Source organism: Varanus komodoensis, unplaced genomic scaffold, assembly GCF_004798865.1.
Source record: "Varanus komodoensis strain SLA01 unplaced genomic scaffold, ASM479886v1 scaffold15, whole genome shotgun sequence".
In the NCBI taxonomy this organism is placed as follows: Eukaryota; Metazoa; Chordata; class Lepidosauria; order Squamata; family Varanidae; genus Varanus; species Varanus komodoensis.
The window spans coordinates 8,634,905-8,659,890 of NW_025335440.1; the positions used below are offsets into that span (position 1 = coordinate 8,634,905).

At 48.4% G+C, this 24,986-nt stretch overlaps 1 protein-coding gene across 1 annotated transcript; it reads right to left on the bottom strand.

Annotated features, from left to right (window-relative positions):
- Positions 1 to 1,148: 1,148 nt before the first annotated feature.
- Positions 1,149 to 24,852, bottom strand: GARS1 (glycyl-tRNA synthetase 1). Its single transcript, XM_044425133.1, has 17 exons — positions 24,663 to 24,852; positions 20,354 to 20,455; positions 18,685 to 18,787; positions 15,591 to 15,732; positions 14,474 to 14,562; positions 12,238 to 12,314; positions 11,239 to 11,384; positions 9,987 to 10,136; positions 8,606 to 8,768; positions 7,977 to 8,141; positions 7,639 to 7,746; positions 5,846 to 5,991; positions 4,567 to 4,652; positions 4,050 to 4,159; positions 3,441 to 3,534; positions 2,312 to 2,502; positions 1,149 to 1,460 (listed from the first exon to the last, which is right to left on the bottom strand). Exons 1-17 carry the CDS (start codon positions 24,720 to 24,722, stop codon positions 1,335 to 1,337), a joined length of 2,058 nt encoding a protein of 685 aa, XP_044281068.1. The 5' UTR covers positions 24,723 to 24,852; the 3' UTR covers positions 1,149 to 1,334.
- Positions 24,853 to 24,986: the final 134 nt, after the last annotated feature.

Consider the following 24,986-nt stretch of genomic DNA (forward strand, 5'->3'; position numbering starts at 1 on the left):
GAGGAGATACAGAGTCCAAGGGCCAAGTCACACAGGGAGTCAAGTCTTCAGACATCTGCTCCCAGAGTCAGAATGTGAGACTCCAAAGTGAGTTTTAACAAGCAAGCTCCTAACCTGAGGATACACTTGGCAGGAAGATCCATTTTCGGTATGTCGCATCCCAGAACAGGATGTTTACTGGGATGTTTCAGGTATCAGTGCAAAGCAGCCAGTCAAGTACTGGATTTAGAGTGGATGCACACTTCTTCTGACTGGGGCCCATTGCTACTTTTGCTGTTCATGGCAGGATGCTGTGTGGACCTTTCCTATGATTGTGGGCAGTATCTTCCTTGAGCTGCTATATTTACAGACCAGCAGCATACCCTGCTGGAAGTTTGGAAAAGTACAACATCTATCTTTATTAAGTAAGGCTGCATCACTTGAAGGGGAAATCTGAAAAGAAGCCCGCAGCTCCCAGCATGCCCCAAGCCAAAAGGCCCAGGACTGTGTGCTAAACCTTTCTGTGTATTAACAGTGGCCCCCCATAGAATTATTATATTGCTGAGAAGCATTTGAGATTAACATTCCCTAAACATAGCCAAAGCAGCCTGCCCTTCCGAATGCAACTTCTATTTCTCAAAAATGGTTTGTTAGTCACCTGGATGCTTGCCAAATCCATATACAGATAAATTTTTACAGTATAATTTGCCCATAAGCTGTGCACCCAGTGCCAAAGGTCCTGTTAGTTAAGCAGAAAATTAAAAGTAGGCACTATTAGGCAAGAAAGATTCAAATTTGGGGGTAGAACTTACAACAGAGAGGTCACTGGCTCAAAGAGTGTGGAGAATTTGGGAAAGGTTGAGCCCAATGCAGTTAGCCACAGAGATAAGGGGAACTAATATTCCAAGACCAGCTCACTCAAGCATCACTGCAACAGTTTTGATTTCCTGTCTATATAAACGGTGGCTAAATTGATCTCTCTCCACAAATTTGCAGAAAGGGGCGAATGGATAAAAAGCGCCCGACGCTGCCCCTGCTTCTTAACAGCGCAGAGAGAAGGAACGTAACTGGAAATATGCAGGCTGAGTATCTGTCCTGCCGGCAGCAGCCAGGACCCCCCACAGAAAGGGAGGCCTAGACTAGACAGTGAGGACAAGCGCACACAGCCATGGTTTTATTCATTTTAATGACGACTATTGGATGTCCAAATTAGGCAGCATTGAGGGGAGGGAGAAGAGCCAGGCAGTCCCTGGGTGCGCAAACAATGCGGATTTGAATACACATGATAAATGTCATATTAACAACAACAGTAAAAAGGTGACTTCCTGGTGAGGTTTCATTTCTGGTTGTCCGCTTTATTCCTCTAATGTCTCCTTTTTGCCAGTCTCTTGTCCCTCAAAGAGCGGGTATTTGGCCTCCACATCAGCCCAAGTTATGTTCCCGTTGGCAAGGTCCCGAACTATGGCAGGAAGCTCAGAGATCTGGAAGCAGGCACCGAAATGCACTATCAGACATCACTGGGCATGATTTGCACAGCAGAAATCAATACAAAGCCAGAGAAATCCTACAGTCCCAGTTGCAAGAAGGGAGCTGGAATGTTCCATCTTGCCCCTTGAGACATGCAGAACACAGTAAGCACAGATCAGAGTACATATAAGGTTCTTGTACCTTTACCCCAAGGCTCTCCACCTTTGGTTACTTAGTACTTCGTTTTTTCCCAGCTTCCTTGGAGTCTCACTGAATTAGGGTAATAATTCCGAAGGCTAGCAAGGACTAGGAGCCCTTGCAGAATCTCCAGAAAGCTGTGCAGCTAAAGCAAGCCTCTCCTTCTCCTGCAACTGTGTCTTCTTTCTACCTGTACAGGCGACCATCTTTTCTTCCTCCTCAGTGGATCATTCTTTTAGCTCCCTCTGTCCATAATGTCATGGGCACATCCCAGCCACAAAAGAGGCCAAGCTTCAGCGTACGTTGAACTTTCAGAGTCACCCATGTATTTTTTCCTGAAGTTGCTTGCTCTGCCACCCACCCCAAAGATACGGTCCACATGCAGTGGCAACACATTGAGTTAATCAATTGGCCCAACTGGAGGCTGTAGCATGACGTGTGAACCTGGACATGAAGGGTTATCTGTGGGTTAAACAACCCAAAGGTAATCTATAGCTTGTTCTTCAGTTAAATTTGGGCCATCTAAAACAGTGTCCCGATTCACATGTCACATGCAACAACTTTTCGTCAGCAGCTTGTATGAGCGCACAACCTGGATGACAGTGGGTCAATTAACCTTCAATTTGCTGCTATTATGCATGAACAGGGCCAGCGTGTCGTGTCATACCTCAGCTCTTATCTGCCGCATCGAGTCCCGGTCTCTTAAGGTGGCAGTGTGGGGTGTCCTGTTGACAGTGTCAAAGTCAATTGTGATCCCAAAAGCCACACCAATCTCATCTGTTCGGGCGTAACGCCGGCCGATGGACCCGGATGAGTCATCCACCTTGTGGGAGACCCCGTTTCTGGTGAGAGCGTCAGCTGATAGAAGAGCAGTGGGAAAGCAGAGATGAGAACAATTCTTATCTATTTGGCTGGCTTTAGAGAACTGAAAACGGAATAGCCACAGAACTTTGCTTCTGGAAGCCTCCACTCATACAAGTTTGACACAAGTTAACTGTATTTGAAGTTGGGACTTTCTGTGAGCAGCAGCCCTCCCCGCATCCCAGGCTTAAGGCAAAATATATCTTTTAAAGCTGGGGTGGGCAGAAGGTAGATCTGGATGCAGTGGCAGATGGCCAAGAAATTTGCAGTGGATCATTAAGTGTTACTCACTCCCAAATTTTTCACAAGAGCAGCAGCAAAGGTACTGCAAAAATATGCTGCGGAAACAAAAACAGACCGGAGTGACCAGGCGTGGGTTTGTGTGTGCAAGGAGAGCGAGTTCTATTCAGTTCTGGTCCTCAAGACAAATTCCTAGGTTCACTGATCTTGCTGTTTTGAATGTACCATTTAAAATGCACTAAAATCCAATTGGTGGATCTCAGGAATCTAGTAAATCAATGACAGTGACAATGACAGGCCCACAAGCCTGTGTCCACTCATTTTACCGCACACAAACAAACAGCGTAAGGAAAAACTGCATTCTACAAGAAGCTAAAGCAGTAAAAGATGCAACACAGAAGATCACAATCCATATTCATTCCTAATACGAAAGGGGTAATAAAAGGGCATTGATACTGAAAGGGAAACAAGCATAAACAGCAGAATTCCTAGCCATTTTTTTTTTATCGTGCAGGCACACGTGATGCAAGGTTGGTCACAAGAAATATCCACCACTAGGAATTTGGAACTGTTCCTGAAATTCTGCTGCCAAGCAAGCGTTGCATGGAGAAGACATTTCCCCTATTTTCCCACAGTCCATCAGCACAGTTCACAATCTGCTCACACAGGGGGCTGACAGCATTAGATCTACTCACATAGTTCCTTCACATATGGTATGAAATCTTGGTTCTGGCTCAAGGGAAGGACGGAGCATTTGAATGGTGCCACAACAGCAGGGAAACTGAAGTACTGCAGCAAAAATAAAAGAAACAGATGCTCAGAATAGGTGAAGCTGACAGATCAGTTGTGTGTGCGTGTAAAAATGATCACAGCTTACCAAAGGAGAGGAAGAGATTTTATTTGGATTTTATGAGAGTTAGAAGTGAGCACAGGGTAGCTCAGTTCTACTCTATAAAAGCTATGAGTTTTGTTACTAGAAAATCAAACTTAACAATCAGTTTAAGCTAGTAACGCTCATGCTTCATTTTGATCGTGCAATTTAGATAGCGCATGCTTTTCACAGACGTCAAATTCCTCCAATCTGCCAAAGCACTTTTCCAGGAATGGGAAAAGTGGGCTGAAACTCAATATTGAAAGGGATAATGGCTCCTCCGGGGCAGATACAGCTGCTGAAGGTGGGAGAAGGCAGGGTTGGGACAGGTCAGGAGGAGGAGAAGCAGCCTAGAACTTACGCTGGATGAGTACACCCTCTTCTGCTCACCCATTGTATAATAATCTATACCTAAAGCAAAGTGGATTCTTACCGTTCGCTGTTCGTCCCCCTCCCGGATGCAGAATGTGTGCTCAAATACTGTATACATGATTCTTCCAATACCAAATGAAGGCTCGATCACATTGGGAATGATCTCTTCCACTGAGGAAATAAAAGGCGATAACAGAAGGGCAGGAAACGCATTTTCCAGGACCAACCTGGGCTGATGTCCAACTACATGAGCTTTAGCATTTAAAAGGACTCGATCAGCAGCATAAATGCTTCAGCACTGCAACAGCAGCCCGTGCAGTGGCTGAAGGGTTATGCCCAAGCTAGCAGGGCCCCGGATAGCTGAAGCGCCACCATGGGAAATAACGATTCAGTCCAGTCAAGCCACATGACTGGCTTACCTGGTCACAAGTGAGCAATTTCAGTGGTTGTCACATTTTCAAGGAAAGAAACTGAGCCACGGCTACCTATCCCACAGTTAATGGGGAAACTCCCACTGATTTTGAGGGACATCTCCCAACAGCGAATTTTTAACAAACAGCAGGGGCAGTGAGACTTACCATGTAAAGTTTTCTGGAATCTCTTCACCGAGACCATATCCTTGGTTAACTGAAAAGTTTTCCCTTCAGTTTCAATAGAAAATTCCCTGTAAAAAGGAAAAAGGGCTTCAAAATCAGAGCCAGCCTTCTCTGTGGAGGGAAATCCACCACCGAGTTCGGGAGAATTTAACGGAGAAGAGGTAAAGGACAACCAAACAGAGCAATAACCACCACTGAAAAAGGGGCCCAGCCAAGTTGGAAGTCATCCCGAGCAGAGGTGACTGCACACACCCCAAAAAGATAAAAAAGTGAGCAAATCAAAGACCAGCAGCCAAAGCAAGGCAGGTACCAGCAACTGAGTCCTGACTGGGTTTCCTCTTCTACAAGCCCCTGGAGGAGATTAGATTTGTGCCCTTCCGCAAACATCTGGAAGGACAGCATCAGGCAGCTTCATGTCTCCTCCACAAGTGTGGACATTCTTAAGCTAAAATCAAAATGCTCAGTACGTTTAAGTACTGCAGCCATAATATTTCATTAGGGCAACTATACAAATGAGATAAATATTCCAGTGCCGTTCTCTCTTGGCTGTTTGTATATCGGAAGGAATTTGGAATATTTGGTTTATTTTCAGACACTCCCAGAGAATTTTTCAAGGCTTGCAAGAGCAGGCCTAACTTTTTCAATGTGTGGCTGATTCAGCTCCCTTTCGCTCATGTATTTTTCAAGAGAAGCTGTTCTATTGTATTTCAATGTATTTTATTGTGTTGTAAGCCGCCCTGAGGCTTCGGCAAGGGGCGGCATAGAAATGTTATAATAATAATAATAATACCCTTTTTATCCTTCCCAAAATTTTGGAATGCTAGCAGAGGATAAATGTAGTACTGGTCCCTTATAGGCCAAGAGGAAATTCCATCTCATGAGAAACAGGTATTTCTACATAGTGGAGAGCTGTGGCACAAATTACATTTTGCTAGCTGTATTATTAAGAACATCTAGCCATTCCAAGATCAGAAAGTGAACCAAGCTACACTCCAGATGGTTACGAAGGCAGCTGTGTGTTATCTCAGTGTATTTTTTGTATTTTTGTATTTATTGGTAATTTATTATGTTCTATTGTATTTCAATGTATTTATTGTGTTGTAAGCCGCCCCGAGGCTTCGGCAAGGGGCGGCATAGAAATGTTATCATCATCATCATCATCATCATCATCATCATCATCATCATCCGTGCCTCAGCCAGAGCACCATAGCACTAACACAAGAGAAACAGCGCAGCACCCTTTTTCCCAGGATCAGCTCACCCTTTTTCATTCAATAGTTTTTCCATCTCACTGATGTAGCACTCATCGCAGATGGAGAGGTATTCCAGCACCAGCTTGGCATCCTTCTTGTAAGCCTTGCCAACAGCTCCCTTATTGGCTTCAAACTGAACAACATTCACTGCTTTGTGCAGCTGACATTAAGGAATCCAAAGGAAAGTGCAGCGTGTTTTCCATATTACGTCATGCAGGGCAAGTTAACGCGAGCTCTGCTGCCTGTTGTTATTGTTCCTTTAACTGCATCTTCTGAATTCCTACTTGCACTCTGTCTTCCACACAGAATGCCACTCACAAAGGAAGGACCCTGGGTTTTTACACATGGGCTCAAGCTCCTTCCACATAAAGCCACGCCAAGCTCTAGTTCAGACACAGTCTGACAATGAAGGCACCTCAGCGCATTCCACCTGCAGCGCAGCGTCGCTCAGGAGCCACCTGAGTGGACGTGGCTGCCTCAGTGGAAGGCAAAAGCGATTCGTGGTGGGACGCCATCAACCCAAAGTCAATGCCACAAGGAGCGGGGGAGACAATGAGGCCCTCCCAGGACACACGATGTTGAACTACGGCGCGGCTAGCATGGACCTATTCTGCTGGTAACACTTGCAGAAATTTCCTTAGATTATTTTGCCAGCTTTGAAAAATTAGCTCAGAAATGGAAAGCTGAAGAGCTTCTTCTTCCAGAGCAATTCTTGGCATTTAATTTATTCTGAGTTGTCCATCTGTCATTTATTTTATCTCATAGTACACACACTGTGATGAGCCCGGACCTCAAGAGGCTTCCTTACCCACGGCCTCACACACACTTTCCATCTCTCTGCAGCTTGCCTAGCCGTCTGGAGCTGGCCAGCTGACCAGTCCCTTCCTGCAATCCGTGAAACATCCAGAGCATTCTGGGATGCCACTGGGCCAGACAACGCTCTTGGTCAAGCCTGCATTCCATCAGGAGCGAGTCACTGGAATGCCATGGGGTATTGATGCACAAGCTAACCTGAGCAAGGGGAACATGACAACCTCCGATACCTGATTCCAGGCTTACAGCAGCCTCAGGGGAAATTTGTGGCTGGCAGTTGGCTTCAAGCAGCTTCTTAACGGAGTCCCATGAGAGCACAATCTGCAGAGAGGGGGCCTGTCTCTCGCACACTGCAGTTGGCTCAGGTGGATTCGTCTGATTCCAAGGACGTGGCGGAGGAACAGGAGGACAGGGCTGGGTCATTTCGAGGTTACCTGGGGGAGTTCCTCAGGCAGAGGGTGAGAACTGGCCCCCCATGGAAAGAGAGGAAGACTTTTCAGGGCTGGAGCAGGTGGAGGTGCAGGGAGAGCTCCTTGACGCGATCAGAAGGGGACAGGCAAGGCAGGCGGACCAACTGAAAAGTGCCCAGCACGCCTGCCCTCCAGCCTGCAAGCGGCCAGAGCCACCCTGAGGGTGCAAACAGAAGCTTTCCTGAAAGGGAGGGAAGCTGGGGAAGCTCCAGTGTGGATCCAGCTCTTCACATGTGCCGATGCCTCTCCCAGCTCTCAAGGAGAAGGCTGCCCTGACTTGAGAGTCTTCTATGGCCAGTTAAGTTTTAGTCAAAGCACCGGGCTTCTAAGGTTCCACTTGAAGTGGAACTAGGGAAAAGCCCTGCTCACAACGCAATCCTATGTGAGTCTAGACAGGGAAGAAGCCCACAGCCCTCCTCCCGCTCAGGCAGAAATCCAGGATGTGGATCCAAAGATCCTCTGCTCCTGCCAAAAGAAGTCTTCCTCGTGAAATGACCCTCTCGTTTCCGAAAGGATATGGGCTCCTTCAGGGGTTTCTCCGCTACGAGAGGGACTTTGGTGGCTCTGGCATGGCAGGAGAGGTCATAGCAGGAGCGGTCAGCACAGCCAACAATCTCGATCCACCCCTGGAAAATCGAAGGAAGACGTCTCATCTCTGCAGACAGCAACGTCTGATGGATCCTCACGCACCTCCACACACCTGAGGCTCACTAGATCCCGTGCAAGGCCCAGAATGTTGGCAGCAGAGCCCCCTAGGCTTACCCCCCTCTCCCCCTGCATCCAGTTCAACCCCTCCCACGACACGTCCAAAAGCCTCCCCTCCCCCACAAACGAACAAGCCTATCAAGGCACTTACATAGGATGTTCTGGACTCTGCATCCCAGCAGTCACAGGCATAGTGTGCCATCTCGTTCTCCATGTGCTGCCGGAAGCGCAGTTTGCTGGGAGAGATGCCAACTTTGACTAGGTAGAGGTAGATGCGGCCGATGAAGTAACCCAGCACCGAGTTATTGATCACCCCCTTGAAGAAGAAAGAGAAGGCACCGCGAGGCTCACCAATGGCTTCCTCCGGAAAATGCACGCTGGCGTACGAAGCAGAATTACATACAAAAGGTTCCACAGAAGTCTGATTTGGAAGAACGTTTGCGATTCAAAAAATCAAGCCTACATTTACAACTCATTCACATTGCTGGTTCATTGCTTGGCAGAAGGGCCCGCGTGGAATCTCAGCCCCGATGAAAAACGGGACAGATTGCAACAGCAAGCTCCTGTCCCAGCAAGCCTTCCCCCAGTACATCCCCAAAGGTCTTGTGCGTGGAAGGTGCCACAAATTCAGAAATCCCTAGCTCACTGGAGCACAATTCCCAGGGTGCCCTGGGGAAGGTACCATCACAGTTAAAACTGGCTTAAGCCTGGGCAGGCAGCAAAGTCCACGGAGCTGCCTCCAGCCTGCCTTCTTTCTTACTACATGAACGCTTGCGTTACCTGCTCAACGGCATCCCCCAGGCGCATGACATGAGCTGACTGCCCACTGGTCTGAGCTTTGGAGGAATACAGGAGAATGTGGAGGTCTGCTACACTCTGGAACTTGGGGTGATGCTTCTCACTGGGATCCACGAAGTGTTCAATTTCTGCCATTGTGAATTCCCTAAAACCACAAGCCAGGATCTACGTTTAACAGCTATTCTGTCTGTCATTTTAAAACCTTCTGAAAGCTAAGAACCCATGTGCTTTGCACAGCCCCACAGACACAAGCTAAACTTATCATTTCGAAGGCACGACACACAAGGAAAAAATGGTGAAAGGAGGAAGAAATAAACCCGCTCAAACAGCTCGTTTTAAAGCTATACGATGTTTAAGGCTGGGGGGAGGAATATAAGTAATCCCCAGCACACAAAGGGGATAATATGTAGTGCACCCGCCACAAACTCCAGCCGTGCTCCTGCTTTGTGTTTGCTTTCACGACCTACGCTCTACAGTTTGCAAATACCTGCTCTCTGTAAAAATGCAAGGGGGTTTTGGGGGAACAGGACAGTGAAACGCTGCAGCAGGGCAGCGGCCACTGGCAGGAGCCTGTCAGCGCCTCCAGGGGCTGTGATGCAGGGGGAGCAGCACAATACGCTTTTGCATCTTTATGACACACTTAAAGTAAACAAGACTTGGCTTGAGGGTTGGACGCCAGCGCCAAATGCAAGCACTTGCAGCCAGGGGGTCGGGAGAGGATCCAGATTTCTGGAAAGCGGTACAAGGAAAGGATTTCTTTTCTTGCAACCGAAAAGCACCATGCAGTATGAAAAGGCCATTTTTAAACCTTACTTCCCCCATCGCACATTTATCACTCTACACTCAGCCTAATTCACCCTCCTTACATATCGAGAGAGAGGCACGTATTCAGGGAAGCAGCGTGCCACTGCTGAATTCATAAGAGCTTCCATGTAGCCTGAAGTGTCTGATCCGGCCTAATCTTGGAAGCTAAGCAGGGTCAGGCCTGGGCAGAAGTGGGATGGGTGACTTGAGTGTATGATTCTATGATCATTGCTGTCAACTGCCTAGAGAGCTTTGGCTATGGGCAGTATAAAAATGTAGTAATAATAATAATAATAATAGTGCAAAGACAGTCCATGTTGGACAACAATGCATGTTTGAATTATATACATTTCCGGACATCAGCTTAAGACTGTACAACGAGTCCCTTAGAAAGCAGCACCCCCATCTTGAGCAGAGAAAGAGGGTGACCGTGAGGAAGAGGCGCTGCCTTAGAAAATACTGTCACCAACTTGACTGTGGCAAGGACAAGGCTGTGCTCTGTTCAGGAAAAAGAGGATCGCTTTCCCAGCTCCTCTGCATGGGAGGAAGCTCACAGTACCTGACTCTGATGAGGCCTGAGCGAGGAGAGATTTCATTTCGGAAGGAATTCCCGATCTGAGCAGCAGCAAAAGGCAGTTTGCCTTGGTTGAATTCCAAAAGGCGTTTGAAGTTCAGGAAGATCCCCTGGGCTGTTTCTGGCCTCAGGTAACTGAAAGGCACACAGACAATGCAGCTGTAGCAAAGGCTATGAAGCAAGGAGGCAAGCCGGTTCCCCCGACCGCAGCTTTGGCACAACTCGTTCTACAAAAGGGACACGCAGCATCTTAACGGCCGGCCCGCCGGGGTTCAGCCAGCATCCCCTCCCAGGCCGCTCCTCTGCCTTGCACTGGCTCACGTGACTGGAATGAGGGGCCACGGTTCTGAACCTCAAGGCCTCCCTGGCAGGCTGCCCCCCGTTCCTCTTTCCTTGTCCCTGATTTGGTACACTAAGAAAAGCAGCAATAACCATCGTTCAGCTATCAGCTGATTTTCATGGAGGGCGCGACCCCTCCAAACTGGCATCCTATAGAAGGACACCGTCATTCTCAAAGGCTTCCAAATGGCCAGCGCCCTGCTGGGCTGCTGCCAACAAGGGAGGGGAGGAGGCCAAGTGCAGCCCTGCATACACTCTCCCCACTTTCTCCTCCAGGTAAGCAACTGAGCGCGCACAGAGGAAGTGTGTGATCGGGGGCGAGGGTGGGGCTGAAGAGGCCACAGGGCTTCTTGGTATCCTGGAGTCCCACTGAAAGGCCTCTTCTGGACCTCTGCAAGGGTCCTCCAAGGCTGCTTTTGCAACCTGAGAAAGCAGGCCACACAGTTTTTTCTGCAGCTGCTGCGAGAGGCTGAGGAAGAAAGCGTATTTCAGAGTTGCCCTCCCAAAGCAGCAGCAGCAGCAGCATCCAGAGCTTCAGGAAGGGGAATCTGACAAGTCGCACCGTCCTTGGGATGCGTTCCAGGGGCAGCCTGTTTGCACTCTTAATCATCCGACTATACTGGCACGCTTGGTCGACAGCTGGAAGTGTCACGGCTCTTCTTCTCATCAGTCATATCAGTATATAATCACACCCTTGCACACCTCCCTGCTCCTCTACCCCTCTTCCCTTCAGCCTCACAGCTAGGATGCAGAATAGCTGCCCTGTAAATGGATCAAAAACTCTACCACCTCTTCCAGATGAGGAGGGCTGACTGGACAAAAATGGATGAACGGATAATCCAGGCCCTCCTCACCAAGCAACAGAAAATTGAAGAAAAGATGTCGATGTTTAATATACCCCGGCATGTTTCCTCCTGGCCCAATAGAGGTCTGGAACATAAGGTTGAACGACACAGGAGGAGTGAGGTCATTTCCGGTGATGGGGGACTTCACATTGTAATTCACAAACAGGTCTGCAAGCTCTTCCTGACTGTAGTTGTCCAACTAGGAGCAAAACGAGAAAGATATGCAAATTAACACGGGAAGTTACAGGAGGGCGCTCTCTGTGCAACCCCTTCTGCTCTTCGAAAGGACATGAGCCTCTTCAGAGCAAACTGCGTGATGCCGCAATGGCAAAGCCCGCCGGATGGCTGTCCTGGTGTTCGAATGGGGAAGGAAAAGGACCTATTTTCTCGGACAGCATCCAGTGAGAGTTGTCCTGGTCACAGAGTAAGGCTCTAAAGCAGAGGTGCTCCATGAGCAACGAGGGACACGCTGTTCTCAGTGCCTGAATAACGCAAGGGAAGATACACCTGGACAGTAAATTAAAACAAGGCCCACACCACAATGCTGTGGAATCGCCACATATCCCAAGAGCAAAGTCCCCAGCCTTTGGGGCAGACGAGATTATTTCCTCGCCCACTCCTTAGAAAATCAGCCACCGTCGCACTCCGCAGTGCTTGCCCCTTTCCTTCCTGTGAATTTAATTTGCACCAATGCCCAGAACAAGCAGGCAGAAACTGCTGTTCCTTCTCCTTGTTCCCAACACCATCCGCTTTGGCAAGCTAACACTGAGCAAGTTTGAGTGGAAGCGGCAGGCAGACAGGCTGGGTCTCTGGGGGTTTCCCTGGGCCTCCAGCCCCAGCTCCTCTCGTCTCAGCAGTGCTGCGGCGTCCGTGCTCAACGCCTAGATCAGCAAAGGGAGTTTTTGCTCTCTACACATCACAGCCCAAGGGACGAATGAATCTACCACTGAGATGCGACATGCGGGAAGTTCTCGTTATCTTACGTCATCCGGGGAAGATAAAGCACTAGAAGGCACCCACCTCCCCTTCAACTTGCCAGACCACCTACTGACCTGCGTTAGCACATTCTCCATTTCAGTCTTTTTCTCCACTGTGCATTTCTTGTCAGACATCAGCTTCTGCAAATGAGCTGCAAGGAGGGGAAGGAAGGAAAGAGGTGCTCAAGTGCAAACCGGAGAGCAAGAGTGGTGGCTTTCAAGCGGGTCAGACAAGAGCAGCAGTGGCACACAAGCTTCCCCAGGAGTGGGTCTACCCACCACCGCCCGCCTTTTGCTGCAAAGCACAGCCGCAGGGCACGTTCCAGGCCAAACTCTCAGTCCAAAGAGGTGCCACTGAGGCCCAAAAGCACAGACCGGTGCACGCTGCAGTATCTCTGGATATTCACAGAGAATGCACTAGAATTTCCTCAGTACAAAGGACGACATGGACAGTGGTGGTCAAGCCTGGAAGTCCCTGAACCAGAGGAACATGATGAGTGGAGAGGATCCATGGCCGATGCAGGTCAGGGGGATTTACTGAGGGTTCAAAATATATCTGTAGGAAACAGCTTACATCCCCATCAAGACCGCATGCCTCGTGTTGCCATTTTAATTCTTCCCTTCTAAAGGACACTAACAAACTGAGGCACCCAGCTGGAACGCTTCCTCAGAAAGAGCTTCCTTCGCTCAGAGTCCTCCTTGGTATGCTCTAGCAGATGCAGAGTGCTGCAGAAAAGAGCCGTCTTAGGCAATCCCAGGCCCAGAGCCCATACCTTGTTTCTTTGATTATTGGAAGCAAATCATGGAGCTGTTATAAAAGGAGCTGATGGCTAAGAAGCGAGACTGCAGGTGCAGCTCTGTAGGAGAAATAATTCATGGATAATAAATGTAATTAAGTAGACGCCATGCTATCATGACAGGTGTCTACCTATATCTAAGTCCATAAAGACGACGTTTGCTGCAAAGGACTCCATCCTTTTGCACTCAGCAGTCACTCCCTGTATCTCTACTTGAGACATACTTTATAAATAGAAGCTTATACATCATATTTGAAGCATTTATTAATAGCAAGCAAGTGTAATTAGGACAACTCTTTAAAGAAATTGACACCATGGTATTTGCTGGCAAAGGTTACGAGAAGAAAAGGAAAAGGGACCAAGCAGGATGCACATGATACCAGCGCAGATTTCTGCCAGCAGAGCTTATTCCCTGCTGGAAGCATCCCCGCCGACGACTGCGGCGGTGGGAGCAGAAGTGACGGAGAGGGACAGAGGTCCTGGCAAGAGGCAGCCAGGCCGGCGGCAAAGGAGAAACAAGGTACAAGTGAGGGTCAGATCCCAGTCAAGTGGGGCAGGACAGACAGAGGGGAAATGGCAAGGGTCAGATCTGAGGCAAATGTGTGGTAGGCCGAGGCACAGTCCTCCACAGGACAAGAGCAGATTCGGGAACAGGCAGCGGCCAAGCTGTGGAAGACGACACTGCGGGACCGGAGGCAGAAGCCAATCCAGAATGTGCAGCCGCCGCCACAAAGACGCGTGTTGCTGTGAGGAACCAGGCCGGGCTGAGCAGCCTTCCGCAGCTCCCCCTGTGCCTACCAGCTTGTTTCCAGGGTCGAAGTAGTTCCAGCCTCTGCAAGCTGGATCTGCCCTGCAATGCTTCCCAGGTGAATCAGGCTTCCGACTCTGAGCCACCAGGGGGAGCTGCACTGCGCCCCAGACCCCCCACAGCCCGCCTTTTGACACTGTCTTAAAGAAGGCTGATGAACAAAGCAACTTGATGCATCAAAGTAATCAAAAGTACCAAAGAAACGGGCTTTCCATACAGAAGCTGACAGAGCAGAATCCTGAAAGGGATTAACCAAAAGAGGAATAACCCAAACCAGGACACCCTCTCCCTCTTCCAAGAGCTAGAACTGAAGGACAGCGAAAGCCAAAACTGTGAAACTCATCAATCTCGATCAAACAAAGCAAGGGAAGCTCAGGACACCCAGGGTCAAATACAAGCAGGACTTCATGAATACAATACACATATAGGTCCACCACCTCGACAGATTATTTCTGGGGAAAACCCAACTCTCACTGTTCTATTTTTACAAAGAGGTAATCCGGCAGCCCTGACTTCTGTTGGCGTTAACGTCTTGCAAATATGAAGCTTCAAGAAGTGTCAGTTTCCCAGTATGTACTTATGCTGACGTGACTTTTGCAGGATTGACCTAAAAAACTTCTGAGAGATTTGTTGGATTATCGCCTGCACAGGCAAGATAACCTCCATGAAACGCTCCGGTCAGCCCTGATTCTGCCGTAGTGCATACCTTTGAGAAGATGGTCAGCTCGAAAACACTCCCCGTTTTTCACATCCTTCACCATGAAGTCTGCAAATTTATCTACGTGGCCAGAGGTCCTGCAATGGCAAACAGCATTATCATTCGAAAGAGCATCAATGCACGTTGCTGAGCAACTTGCAGCAGAAAAGTAACATTTAAGAAGTCACAGAATGGACATCAAAACCGACTGGTACAGCAGCAAACTAGTCAGCCTCCATTGTGCCTGCGCAGATGATCTTGTACACGCACTATTTTTCTGTTCATGAAATTCCTCAATAGTACAGTTAGCTCGGTGCTCAAATTGCTAACTGATGCTCCACTTTCAATGAACCAGGACATTTCCTTTGTAGCTTTTGAAAATAACCTCCTTGGTCCAACTAATTAACTTCTAGAAACTTGCCCTTGCTTCTAGAAAGTTCTAGGCCTTCGCTTATGTCTCAGCAAAGACACGCAGACAGCAGTGAGCCAAAGTTCTGGTGGTGAGCTACTCTGTGTTTCAGAGGTACAGGTAGGACTAGGGTGCTGCAGAAAAGTGATCAAAGAGATTACAGAAATCAAGACAGAAAGCATAAGCGAAAACAGAAGCACTAGAAAGAAGGCAGGGCAATTCAGTGTGCAGTCCCATGCATTTATTTCCACGTTTTTATGGCAGAAGTTACCAGGTATAGAACAGACAATGTAAGAATTACGGAAGTATCTTTTCAGATTGTGGAAATGCTCTGCTTAGCCGGACGCTATCATTAATGCCACCAAGAAAATTCACAGCTAGCCCGTATTTGAACTTGGGACTTCCAATGTTTGAGGTTCTCATTCTCAACTCACATGGTTAGTGACATCCGGTGGGAAGGGAAGAATAGAAAAGGAATTGCTGCAGCCCTCGAAGAAGCAGCGAACATTTTTAGGGTAATACTGAGACCTTAGGGTTGCAACTTTATCGCGGTCCTGTAGTTCACAAGTGTTAAGCCCTGCAGCTTGCAAGTTATTTGTCTGTACGGGGAAAAGGAATGTCCGTGAGGGTTTGTTCGTTTGCTGAGCATTCCATGAGAACAAACCCTCTGACGTGCCACTCCGGAATGTGCAGGCACAGAAACGGTGAAGCGCTTACTTCAGAACAGGCTCCGGCGTTAGCATGGTGCAGTCGATCTCCAGGATCTGCTCTTCCTGGATGAAGTGCTGCCTCCAGGCCTGAATGAGGTTGTTCTTCAAAGCACATCCAACTGGGCCAAAATCATACAGGCCACTCACACCTGTGTGTGTGAGAGAGAGAGAGAGACAGACAGACAGACTGTGAGCACACTCAATTCCAGGCAGGACCAGAACTCCACCCGAAACTTCTTCACTTTCAGGAACACTCTATGCTGAAACACAATTCTGCCTCTCCCTCCTTGGCATGCACCCGACTGGGCCCTCAACACAACAGCTCACAGCCCGAATGAGGTTACAGATCCATGTGTAACAAAGGGGGCTCCAGACAAGAGCCAGCTTCAAACACTGCAACCAAGGTGGCTGATTCGCTGTGCTCTTTCCAAGCCAGAATCTATAAAACTAGGAACAAACCTTGATATACAATCCTGGCTTGTAAACAATGCAGCAAACCAAGATCCCCAATCTGGATGTTATTGTAAGTTTTTAAATGCAAGTTAGTTCAGCTGTTCACACTCAAAGAAGAAAATAAATGCAAGCAAGCAGGCTGGAGATGTGAGCATACAACCATCGGGTCCAATCCCCACCTCAGCGCAGGACTCCAAGTCACATCATCCCTCTCCAATGGCTGTCCAGCTGCATCTTGAATGCCTCCAGTGTGGGAGAGCCCCCTGCCTCCCTAGGTCATGGGTTCCATTGTCCTATTGCTCTAATGGTCAGGAAGATTTTGCTGATTTTCAGGCAGAATCTGGTTTCCTGTAACTTGAGCTGGTTATTCGATGTCCTGCACTCCAGCATGATCCGAGAAATGATCCTGGCCTTTCTCTGAGTGACCCCCTTTCAAGTACCTGAACAGTCCTATCATCTTCTCCCTCAGTCTTCTCTTCTCAAGGCTAAACATACCCACTTCTTCCTGTCTCTCCTCATGGGGCTTTGTTTCCAGTCCCCAGATTATCCTTCTTGCCCTCCTCTGAATCCTTGCCAGCTTGTCTTCACCTTTCTTAAACTGTGGTGACCAAAACTGGACACAGGACTCCAGGTGATTAGTGCTAAATAGAGGGGTACCACTGCCTCATGTGATTTGGATGTTATACCTCTGTTAATGCCGCCCAAAATGATATTTTTTTTGCAGCCACATCACACTGTTGGCTCATCTTCAGCTTGCACTCTACAGCAATTCCAAGATCCTTCCTGCTTGTAGCATTGCTGAGCCAAGTATTCCCCATCTTGTAATGAAGCATTTGGTTTCCTTTTTCTAGGTGCAGAAGTTGGCATTTGTCCTTATTAAGTTCTTCCCTGCTGGTCCAGTCCAGCACTGCAACCTATCGAGATCATTTTGCATTTTGTTTCTGTCATCCTTGCCCCTTATTTAACTCTTTCGGGGGCATTGTCAGAGAACCGAGAACCTAAAAAAAGCCCTGCTGGATCAGACCCCAAGCTCCACCTAGTCCAGCACTCCGTATGCATGGTGATAAACCAGCTGCCCACAGGATCCCTCTAGCGGGGGGGGGGGGTGCAGACCCCCTCCTGCCCAGTTCATCAGCAACTGATGCATGCAGGCAGTCCACCTCTGGTAAAGGAGGAAGCACAGCAAAGCTACTGGCCACTGACAGCCTCCTCCCTCACAAACCTGCCCAGCTAACTGGAAAGAGCTCTTCTCCCCAACCTGTACAGGACCCAAGAGAAAGCTTTCCATCTTTTCCTGAGCCAGAAATATCGTGTTCTTATTTTATACCCAAGTTGGGGTATGCAGATTGCTGGCTGGCTTACAGCAGTAAATCTGCTCAGCACTACCGTGACAAAACAAAACAGGTTACCTTTGGCTGTAAGTCCTATCTTGACTCATATGAGAGCAAACACTTCCGATCATATCTCTCTATCTTGGAGGTCTGCTGACCAGTTCACGTAGCTGAAAACTTCACCTTGATTCAGCCAAGGTAAAAGGCAAAACAATCATTCACAAACACGAAGATCTTGCCAACCCCTGAGGCCAACCTATTTCAACTGGTCTGAAAATTCTGCTCTCTAAATTAAATGGTTTATAGATCAGAAATCTTTGCGATTGGAACAATTTCCCCCTGCCACTGAAAGGATGAATTAATTGGCTTAATAAAAAAAAAAAAAAAAAAAAAGACAGCGTGGAGCAGTAGTAAAAAGCACAAGGCTGGGACTCAGGCAATCTGGGTTCTAGTCCCCGCTCAGCCATGCAGCCAACTGGATCAGTCCAATTCCCAGTACAACCTGCCTCACAGGGTTGTTTTTGTGGGACTAAGTTTGAGAGCAGGAGGATGAATGTTATATAAATTGCTTTGAGTTCTTTGTAAGAAAAAAGGTGGGATATAAATCTAATTAAAAAGGACTATTTCTTGCCGATAACAATTCAAAAAGCAGAACTATTAAATTCTGTCTTACGGCATGAAATACTGCAAAACCTTTTATAGATGCTCATGTTTCATTTCACTCTTAGCATGATCTCAGGATTTCCGTTTTATTGCTTGTCTTATGTTTAAAGTTGCAAACAGACCCAGCTTTGCACTGGTTGGAAAAGCACCTACTGCAACACAGCAAAGCCCTCAGGCAAGGTCACACAGCTGACAGAGTTGCATATAGTGCTCCCTGTAGCTCCCTGACAGCAAGGGGAGGGGACAACCATGTAGCTTCAGCCCTCACACAGCTCTCCTCAGGTTTTGAACCACACCAGTTGCAAAATAGGCATGCCTAGGGACATCTGCCACCTAGTGACTGACAGCAGAACTGCAGGCTTTAACACAGAGATGCATTTAAATGTATTTAAATGTATTAATACAGATTTAACACCCGTTCACCCAAGGTGCACACTAATGGGGTCCTTTTAGTAAAAAAAAAAAAAAGGTCCAAGTTTCAGGTGCCTAGGTCTCATGGCTGTTGTGACAAACACACATCCTTTCTTTCTCATAGAAGACTGACCTGTATATCCTGCACCCTGCCTTTTATTAGGTTCGACAGCAGCAAAATGTGAGCAGGGCAGGAAGCCATGCAATGAATAACTCACAACTGCTATTGTAATTATTGTGTACCTCCATAAATCGCAAACGCTTGGTCATAGAAAAATCTTCGTTTCAGCGTGTCTTCCATTTTAGATCTGTCAACGATATCATCCTTAGGCTGCAAAGACAGTTCCTGAAAAACAGAGTAAATGTTCAGCAAAGCCAGGTCTTTCCCGTTTGAAAAGTTACCTTTTCTCCATTTTACGCTTCACTGGACCAGCCAACGATGCAGATTAAGCACAACTGCAGGTTGCGTAGCATTCTGTTGCCTCAGAACGGTGAGGCCGAGATTGACCTTGCAGGCAGAGGAGATGGTAATGGCATTCGTGTTGGTGCTTAAGAGACATGAATAACACAGGAAGTAGTGTGCAGCAGTTTACACAACACGACAAGCAACCAACACAGTTCCAGAGATTCTCCCTACCAGGACTGCTTGCTGTGCCATCCGAACCCAGACAACACAAGCCTTCCGGGTAGACAGTGCTGCTCTTCCCAAGCAGCTCCCCAAAGGACGCAGCTGACAGCGGCCCCCGTTTGAGGCAGCTGCCAGGGGTGTCCCAATTCCTCTTGCCCTAGAAACCTTCTTTCACGCATGAGTGGGAAGGGAAAGCGTCAGCTGGCAGCAGCGCCCCCACCTGGGACAACCCTCCCCAGCTGACTGCCCTCTGGATCAGCTGGGCTCCTCAGCCCCACTCCTGCCTGAGGCAAAACCCCTCAGAGGCAAGCAGGGGGCCGGCAAGCAGCTAGGCAGTGCTGCCCCACGTACCCCCCTGGGATTCCCCCGCTCCTGCCCGAGGCGCCTTTTCTTAAGCAGGAGTGAGGCAGGGAGAGCCTCAGCTAGGCGAGGATTCTTCTTTCTCACCAGTCCCTGCCCCACGCTCCGCTTCAGCTGGAGAGAAGGCTACTCAAGCAAGAGCTGGGAAGGGGGAGCCTGAGGTAGGTGAGACAAGCTGAGAACGGAACCCCCCGGCTTCGCCCATGTTCCTCCTTCCCACTCTTGCTCGAACTCCTTTCTCCCCAGCAGGAGCAACCATGAGGGCAAGCCCACCCCACCTGGGATAAAGGCACCAGGTTGGGGAGCCCATTCTCCCTTCCCCGCTCCTGCTCAGGCCGGGGCAGGGAAGGAGCAGAACACCCTCCGATGCAGTGCCGCCCAGCTGACCGCCCACGCCCCACAGTGGGGGAATCAGCGGAGCAGCCCTTCCCTTGCGCCTGGGAGTAGAACGGGCACCCTGCTGTACCACGCCAGAAAACAACCCACAGTGGCTGAGCTCACAGGCAGACCCGAAACACAGTTGTGAGGACGAGCCAATGTGAGCCCAGGCCTCGCACATGCTCCCTCCCCACCAGCGCGATCACACAATGCTCTGCTTTCATTTTAGACTAAGCTTAGATTGCAAATCTAAGAAAGAAAATATGATTAACCTTAAATATGGTTAGAAGATACCGGGCGCTGTTTACAAAGTTGTGCAGGCTTTCCATAACTGCGGTTAAGATTAATGTTACACCTCAGTTGTACCTTGTGGTCAATCCTAAAGAGAAGCAGAAGCGCCTCTCTCCTAAGCAACTGTGCTGCGAAAGGGAAGGTGGTTCAGCCTCACACTGCTGAATGATGGCTTAAAGTTACTGGCAAACAGGTCCATTTACTCCGGCAGAAGAGGAAAAACCAAAACGCACCAGAAATGATTCCAAGGCTCACCTTTGCTTCTAGGGCTCTCTTCCGAGCCTTGAGCTCAGCTACCGCCTTGTCTACATCCACCTGAGGAGCCTTCTCCTCCTTCAACTTTCGAACAAGTTCTCCCTGGAAGAATTGCAAACAGTTCAGATACAGCTTCTGGTCTATAACATCCTATGAAAAGTGGAGGCAGAACTCACAACATAGGTATGGATTTGAGGGGGCAACCTGACCCATAGTTGCCCTAGGGAGAGGGGTGTCTCTCTTGAAGAAATACGGGCAGTATCTTATTATTTTCTGAAAGATGTGAAGATGAGCAAAAACTGCCAGAGGAGGGTTATTAAAGCACTTTCAGTAAAAATCACGTAACTTTTAAAAACAAACACACACCAATGCAGTTCACTGAAAAAATCCTGCTGAGGACTTAAGAGATTGGTTCCACAGGTACCAATGGACAGATTTTCAAGAATGCAGTTGGGATTAACAGTCCGTGCTACCACCGACTTCATTTCCTTGTATTCCCAACAGTCCTGGAACCTTCCGTGCATGCCAGCTTTCAGGTTCGATTCATGCCCTACGCATATATAGCCTCGGAACTCGCTCACCAAATTCCTTACCTCAAGTTCAGATTGTACATGTGGCACTTTACAGTCCATACCTACTCGGAAGGCAGAGTGGGAAGTCACAATAACACAACTCCCAGATGGCATACACCAGTCTTCCAAAGTACATGCCCTCTAGAAGTGTCAGACTACAACTCCCATCATGCTTATGCAGGACAGGTGATGGAAGTTGTAGTCCAGCACATCTGGAGGGCACCAGGCTGAACAGGCTGGTGCGCTCAAAGAAACAGCTACAGGTATGGTGTGGGGGGGGCACATAAGGGACCCACAGGTAGCAGAGCCAGGAATGTTCACCGCCTGAGCCTAGGGAGAGTCGGTGCCAGTAGCCAAGATCGTTCGGGGCTCCATGGACCAACACACTGAGACTGCCCACATGATTATCTCTCCGTTTAAAGGACTGACTCAGTTATTTTCCTAGTTTCACACTTCTCCATTTAGCCACCTTATCATCCTCCTACTAATCTTTTCCTTACTTGAAGGACTTCCTTCATACTGCTTAAAATAATAATGGTTTTACAGTGATGGGCTTGTTTTCATCCTCTTGTACCACAGAAAGCGATGCACAGGAGAGCAAAAGCTAGAGAAGAGCATTTATCCCTGCTAGTAAGACAGATGGATGGGGGAGGCGGGGGGGGGGGGGGGAGACAGCTCCATATGTACAAGGATTTCCTGGTTTCACAAGATCTAATTAAGAGAGGGATGCAAAGCAGGCCAGGCCAGAAAGTTAATGGGGAGACGGGTGGATCTGCCGATTCTGCAGCAGACAGCAGAACCACCAGCATTGCTCTAACTGTGAAACTTTCACTCTAAGTCACTGCAGTTGCACGCTAACGTGGCAGGAGGGAGGGAACTGAACGATTTAAAAAAAAATCCAACATACTGGAAACCAAGAAAGGAGAAGGGGCCTGCTGAAAGAAAAATCCTAATAAAGCAGTTGCTGTCGACACCAAAAGAGAGGCACTGTAAATTTGTGCGGCTGTTACCCACTGAGAAAGCGAAAAACTGTTCGGAAAAGGCGGACAGCACAGTGTGCAAGTGCCATTTCAAATGACAAAGGAGAGCCCCGTTCACACAGGAGGGTATTCTAGCAGGACAGGATTTGCTCGAGGGGACCTGGCCAAAGAAAGTACAAGAAAGCAGTCCTGATGTGGCAGTTTTCACTGCAGCTTTGTCCCTTATGACAGGGGAAGGGATCCACCCTCTAACACAGCAGCTTATTGCATCAGGCACTGCTGCAGGAGCAAAACATTAACCCGCCCGGCCTGACTGATCTCTCGATCAAGGAGATCTCTCCAGAGGTGTAATTAAAGTGCTCCTTCCTTTTTCTAACGAAGGAATGAGGACTCGTTTGTTTGTAGAGCACACCAGTATGGGTCCCCATATGCCACCTCTGCAATTGCCAGATTTCAGCCTCCCTTTTTGGATAATTTTACATTACACTGCAGATTCTGCACCTCTCCCACACCAAGCCTTACTCTGCGCATTTGCCTCTTCTTCCAGAAAGGAAAAGCTAGAATATTTCTTTTAAAAAACACCCTGTGCTTGTGTACCTGAACTACAGAGGGGTTTTTTCCTCTTTTTTAATGGTAGCTTCTGACCCTTGTGTCAAGACAGTCTAATTTTATTTGCTAAGAATGCCCTACAAACAAGTAATTTAGGATTATGTACAATGATTCAGGAAAAAAAATCAGAAGCCTATTATAATTAAGACACTCCCCATCCTGTTGTGTAAAGGACAACAATCTGCATTCTTCTTATATGACTAGCTCAGCAAGAATATCATGAATGGAGAACTTAACACAAATTAAACCATACACTCAAAAACTTGTCAAATACAGATATATAGGTTTAAAATACGAGTCATTTGTTCAGCTGTCAAATATGATACAGTCAGACAGGTCCAACCCTATATGCAGCCCTATAAGCCAACATTCATAGGATAAGATATAAAAGACCCTTGCAGGAATCAAATAGTTCAAAAGTCAAGAGGGGTGAAGGGAAGAAAAGCTCTTCTTTCAATAGGAAAGCCCACACAAAAAGTTCTATTAGTGAAATGCACTGGCTCTGCACATGAAGGAAACAGGTGCGTGGCTCTCGTGGAAGTTTTAATATATCCCAAAGGCCCAATCCTTATGGAAGTGGGAAAGACCATGGAAGATGCGGATCAATGAATGAGAAAGCACAGCAGCGCTATCTAGGCATCACCACAAAAGACAAATTAAAAGTCCCATTTTGCGTAATGAATCTAAACTGCAGCAGGCGAAAATTGCACAGAACTCACTTTACATGTGAGTAAGCCCCATGAAATTCAATGGGACTTACTCATCTCTTACACTGTATGTACACTTCGGAAAATATGCTTAGAACTGCATTGCAAGCGTAGGCCAGAGTTGAAAGTGATACTCCACATGGCCTCTACCCTTGACAGGAAGAGGGCTTACATTTTATTTCACTCTCTAACAAGAAAAGAGCATCCTGCACACATTATCCACCTATTACAGCATGACAACCAAAGCAATGCAAAGAGCTGGAAGATACCAGATCAAAGGCTGTACTTGGGGAGCAGAAAAAAAGAGACTTTCGGTCCTAGGCAGAACAGAGGGCCAAACTACTGCTCAGCTTAGTATATTGAGAAGTTCCCCAGACCATGAGGCTGGTTTAAAGACAGAAAAAGGGACCTCTCACAATTATAATGGGAGAGCCACAAAAACATTATGGGATTTTCTATATAAAAGAGAATGCCACAGGAAAAATTAGCTTGTACAGGTAAAGGGAACCTTGCAAGAACATTGGTACCATGGGAGCATAAAAACATTATATGGGGAAAAAACTACACAGAAATAGTGAAGCAAAGTCCCCATGTAGATTTAATGACTCTAATGTCAGACATAAAGAGCAAAAATTTGGGGGATTCTAATGGATCTGTTAGCTATAATTTTGGAGGTCTGTGTGTAGTCTACAGATAAAAACCCCTAACTGCAGGTAAAAGATCCTTTAAAATGTCCAATCTAAGATCCCTATAAATATCTCCTAATTCTACAGCCACCATACTAATGGTGGAAGAGTGATGCACAGATCTAAATGTAGAAAACAGACCATAGCAAAGCTTGTACCAACTCATAGATTAAGTGTTTCAGGTTTTAAGGGAACAGCAGCATATGCAAATCAAGCCCTATAGGGGCAATTATAGGGGAGGGAATCCTCTGAAACACGAAGATCTAGCAATCTTATGATTAGGGCCTAAGGGTGAAGTCCTATGCCGGTTAAGACAGAGGAAAGCCCTATAACTCCCAGAGAAATGCCGGGAACAGTAGGGCTTTAACCCCCCCCCCCCACGTGGAAACTTGCATGAGTCCCGAAGGTATTTTCAGGGTGTCCTTCAAGGTCCAAGATCCCGATGGGCTAGAAAGAGCTCCCAGATGGGGAACTTTAAAGCCTTTCTTGCCCACCACTGCCACTCCCCCATAAGTCCCGCAAGAACTACATCCTGACCTACCTCAGAGGGTTGTTGTGAGGATAAAAATGGAGGGTTATGTAGGCTGCCTTGGGTCCCCTGTGGGAAGCAAGGCATGCTGATCATAAGCATGTGAAACCGTAACCCAAAACCGAGAGACCCCCGATTCTGCAGGGGCGGATCTGGCCCTCGCAGTGGGGCGGGCGCCGGGGCACCGGGGCCGGGCGGATTCGGGGTGCGGACAGGCGGGCCTCACCTGCTGCCGCACCGCCTGCCGGAGCGGGGCCAGGAGCGCCTCGGCGGCGGGGCCGTCCATGCTGGGGTCGGCGGGGAGGGCGGCGAGGTCGGGTCTCCCGGCGAGCGCTGTGGCCCGAGGTCGCGGCGGGGCGGCTGCCTGGCTCTCCGGCCGCGGGTGGCTCCGGCCCGCCGTGTGCAGCGGGGCGGCGGGGCGAGGCGGGCGGCGGAGAAGGGCAGCGGCGGCGGGCGTGTGGCAGCGGCGGCGGATGCTGCTGAGGCGGCCGAGCGAGGCGGCGCGGAAGACGCTAAGGGGCCACGGCATGGAGCAGCAGAGGAGGAGCCC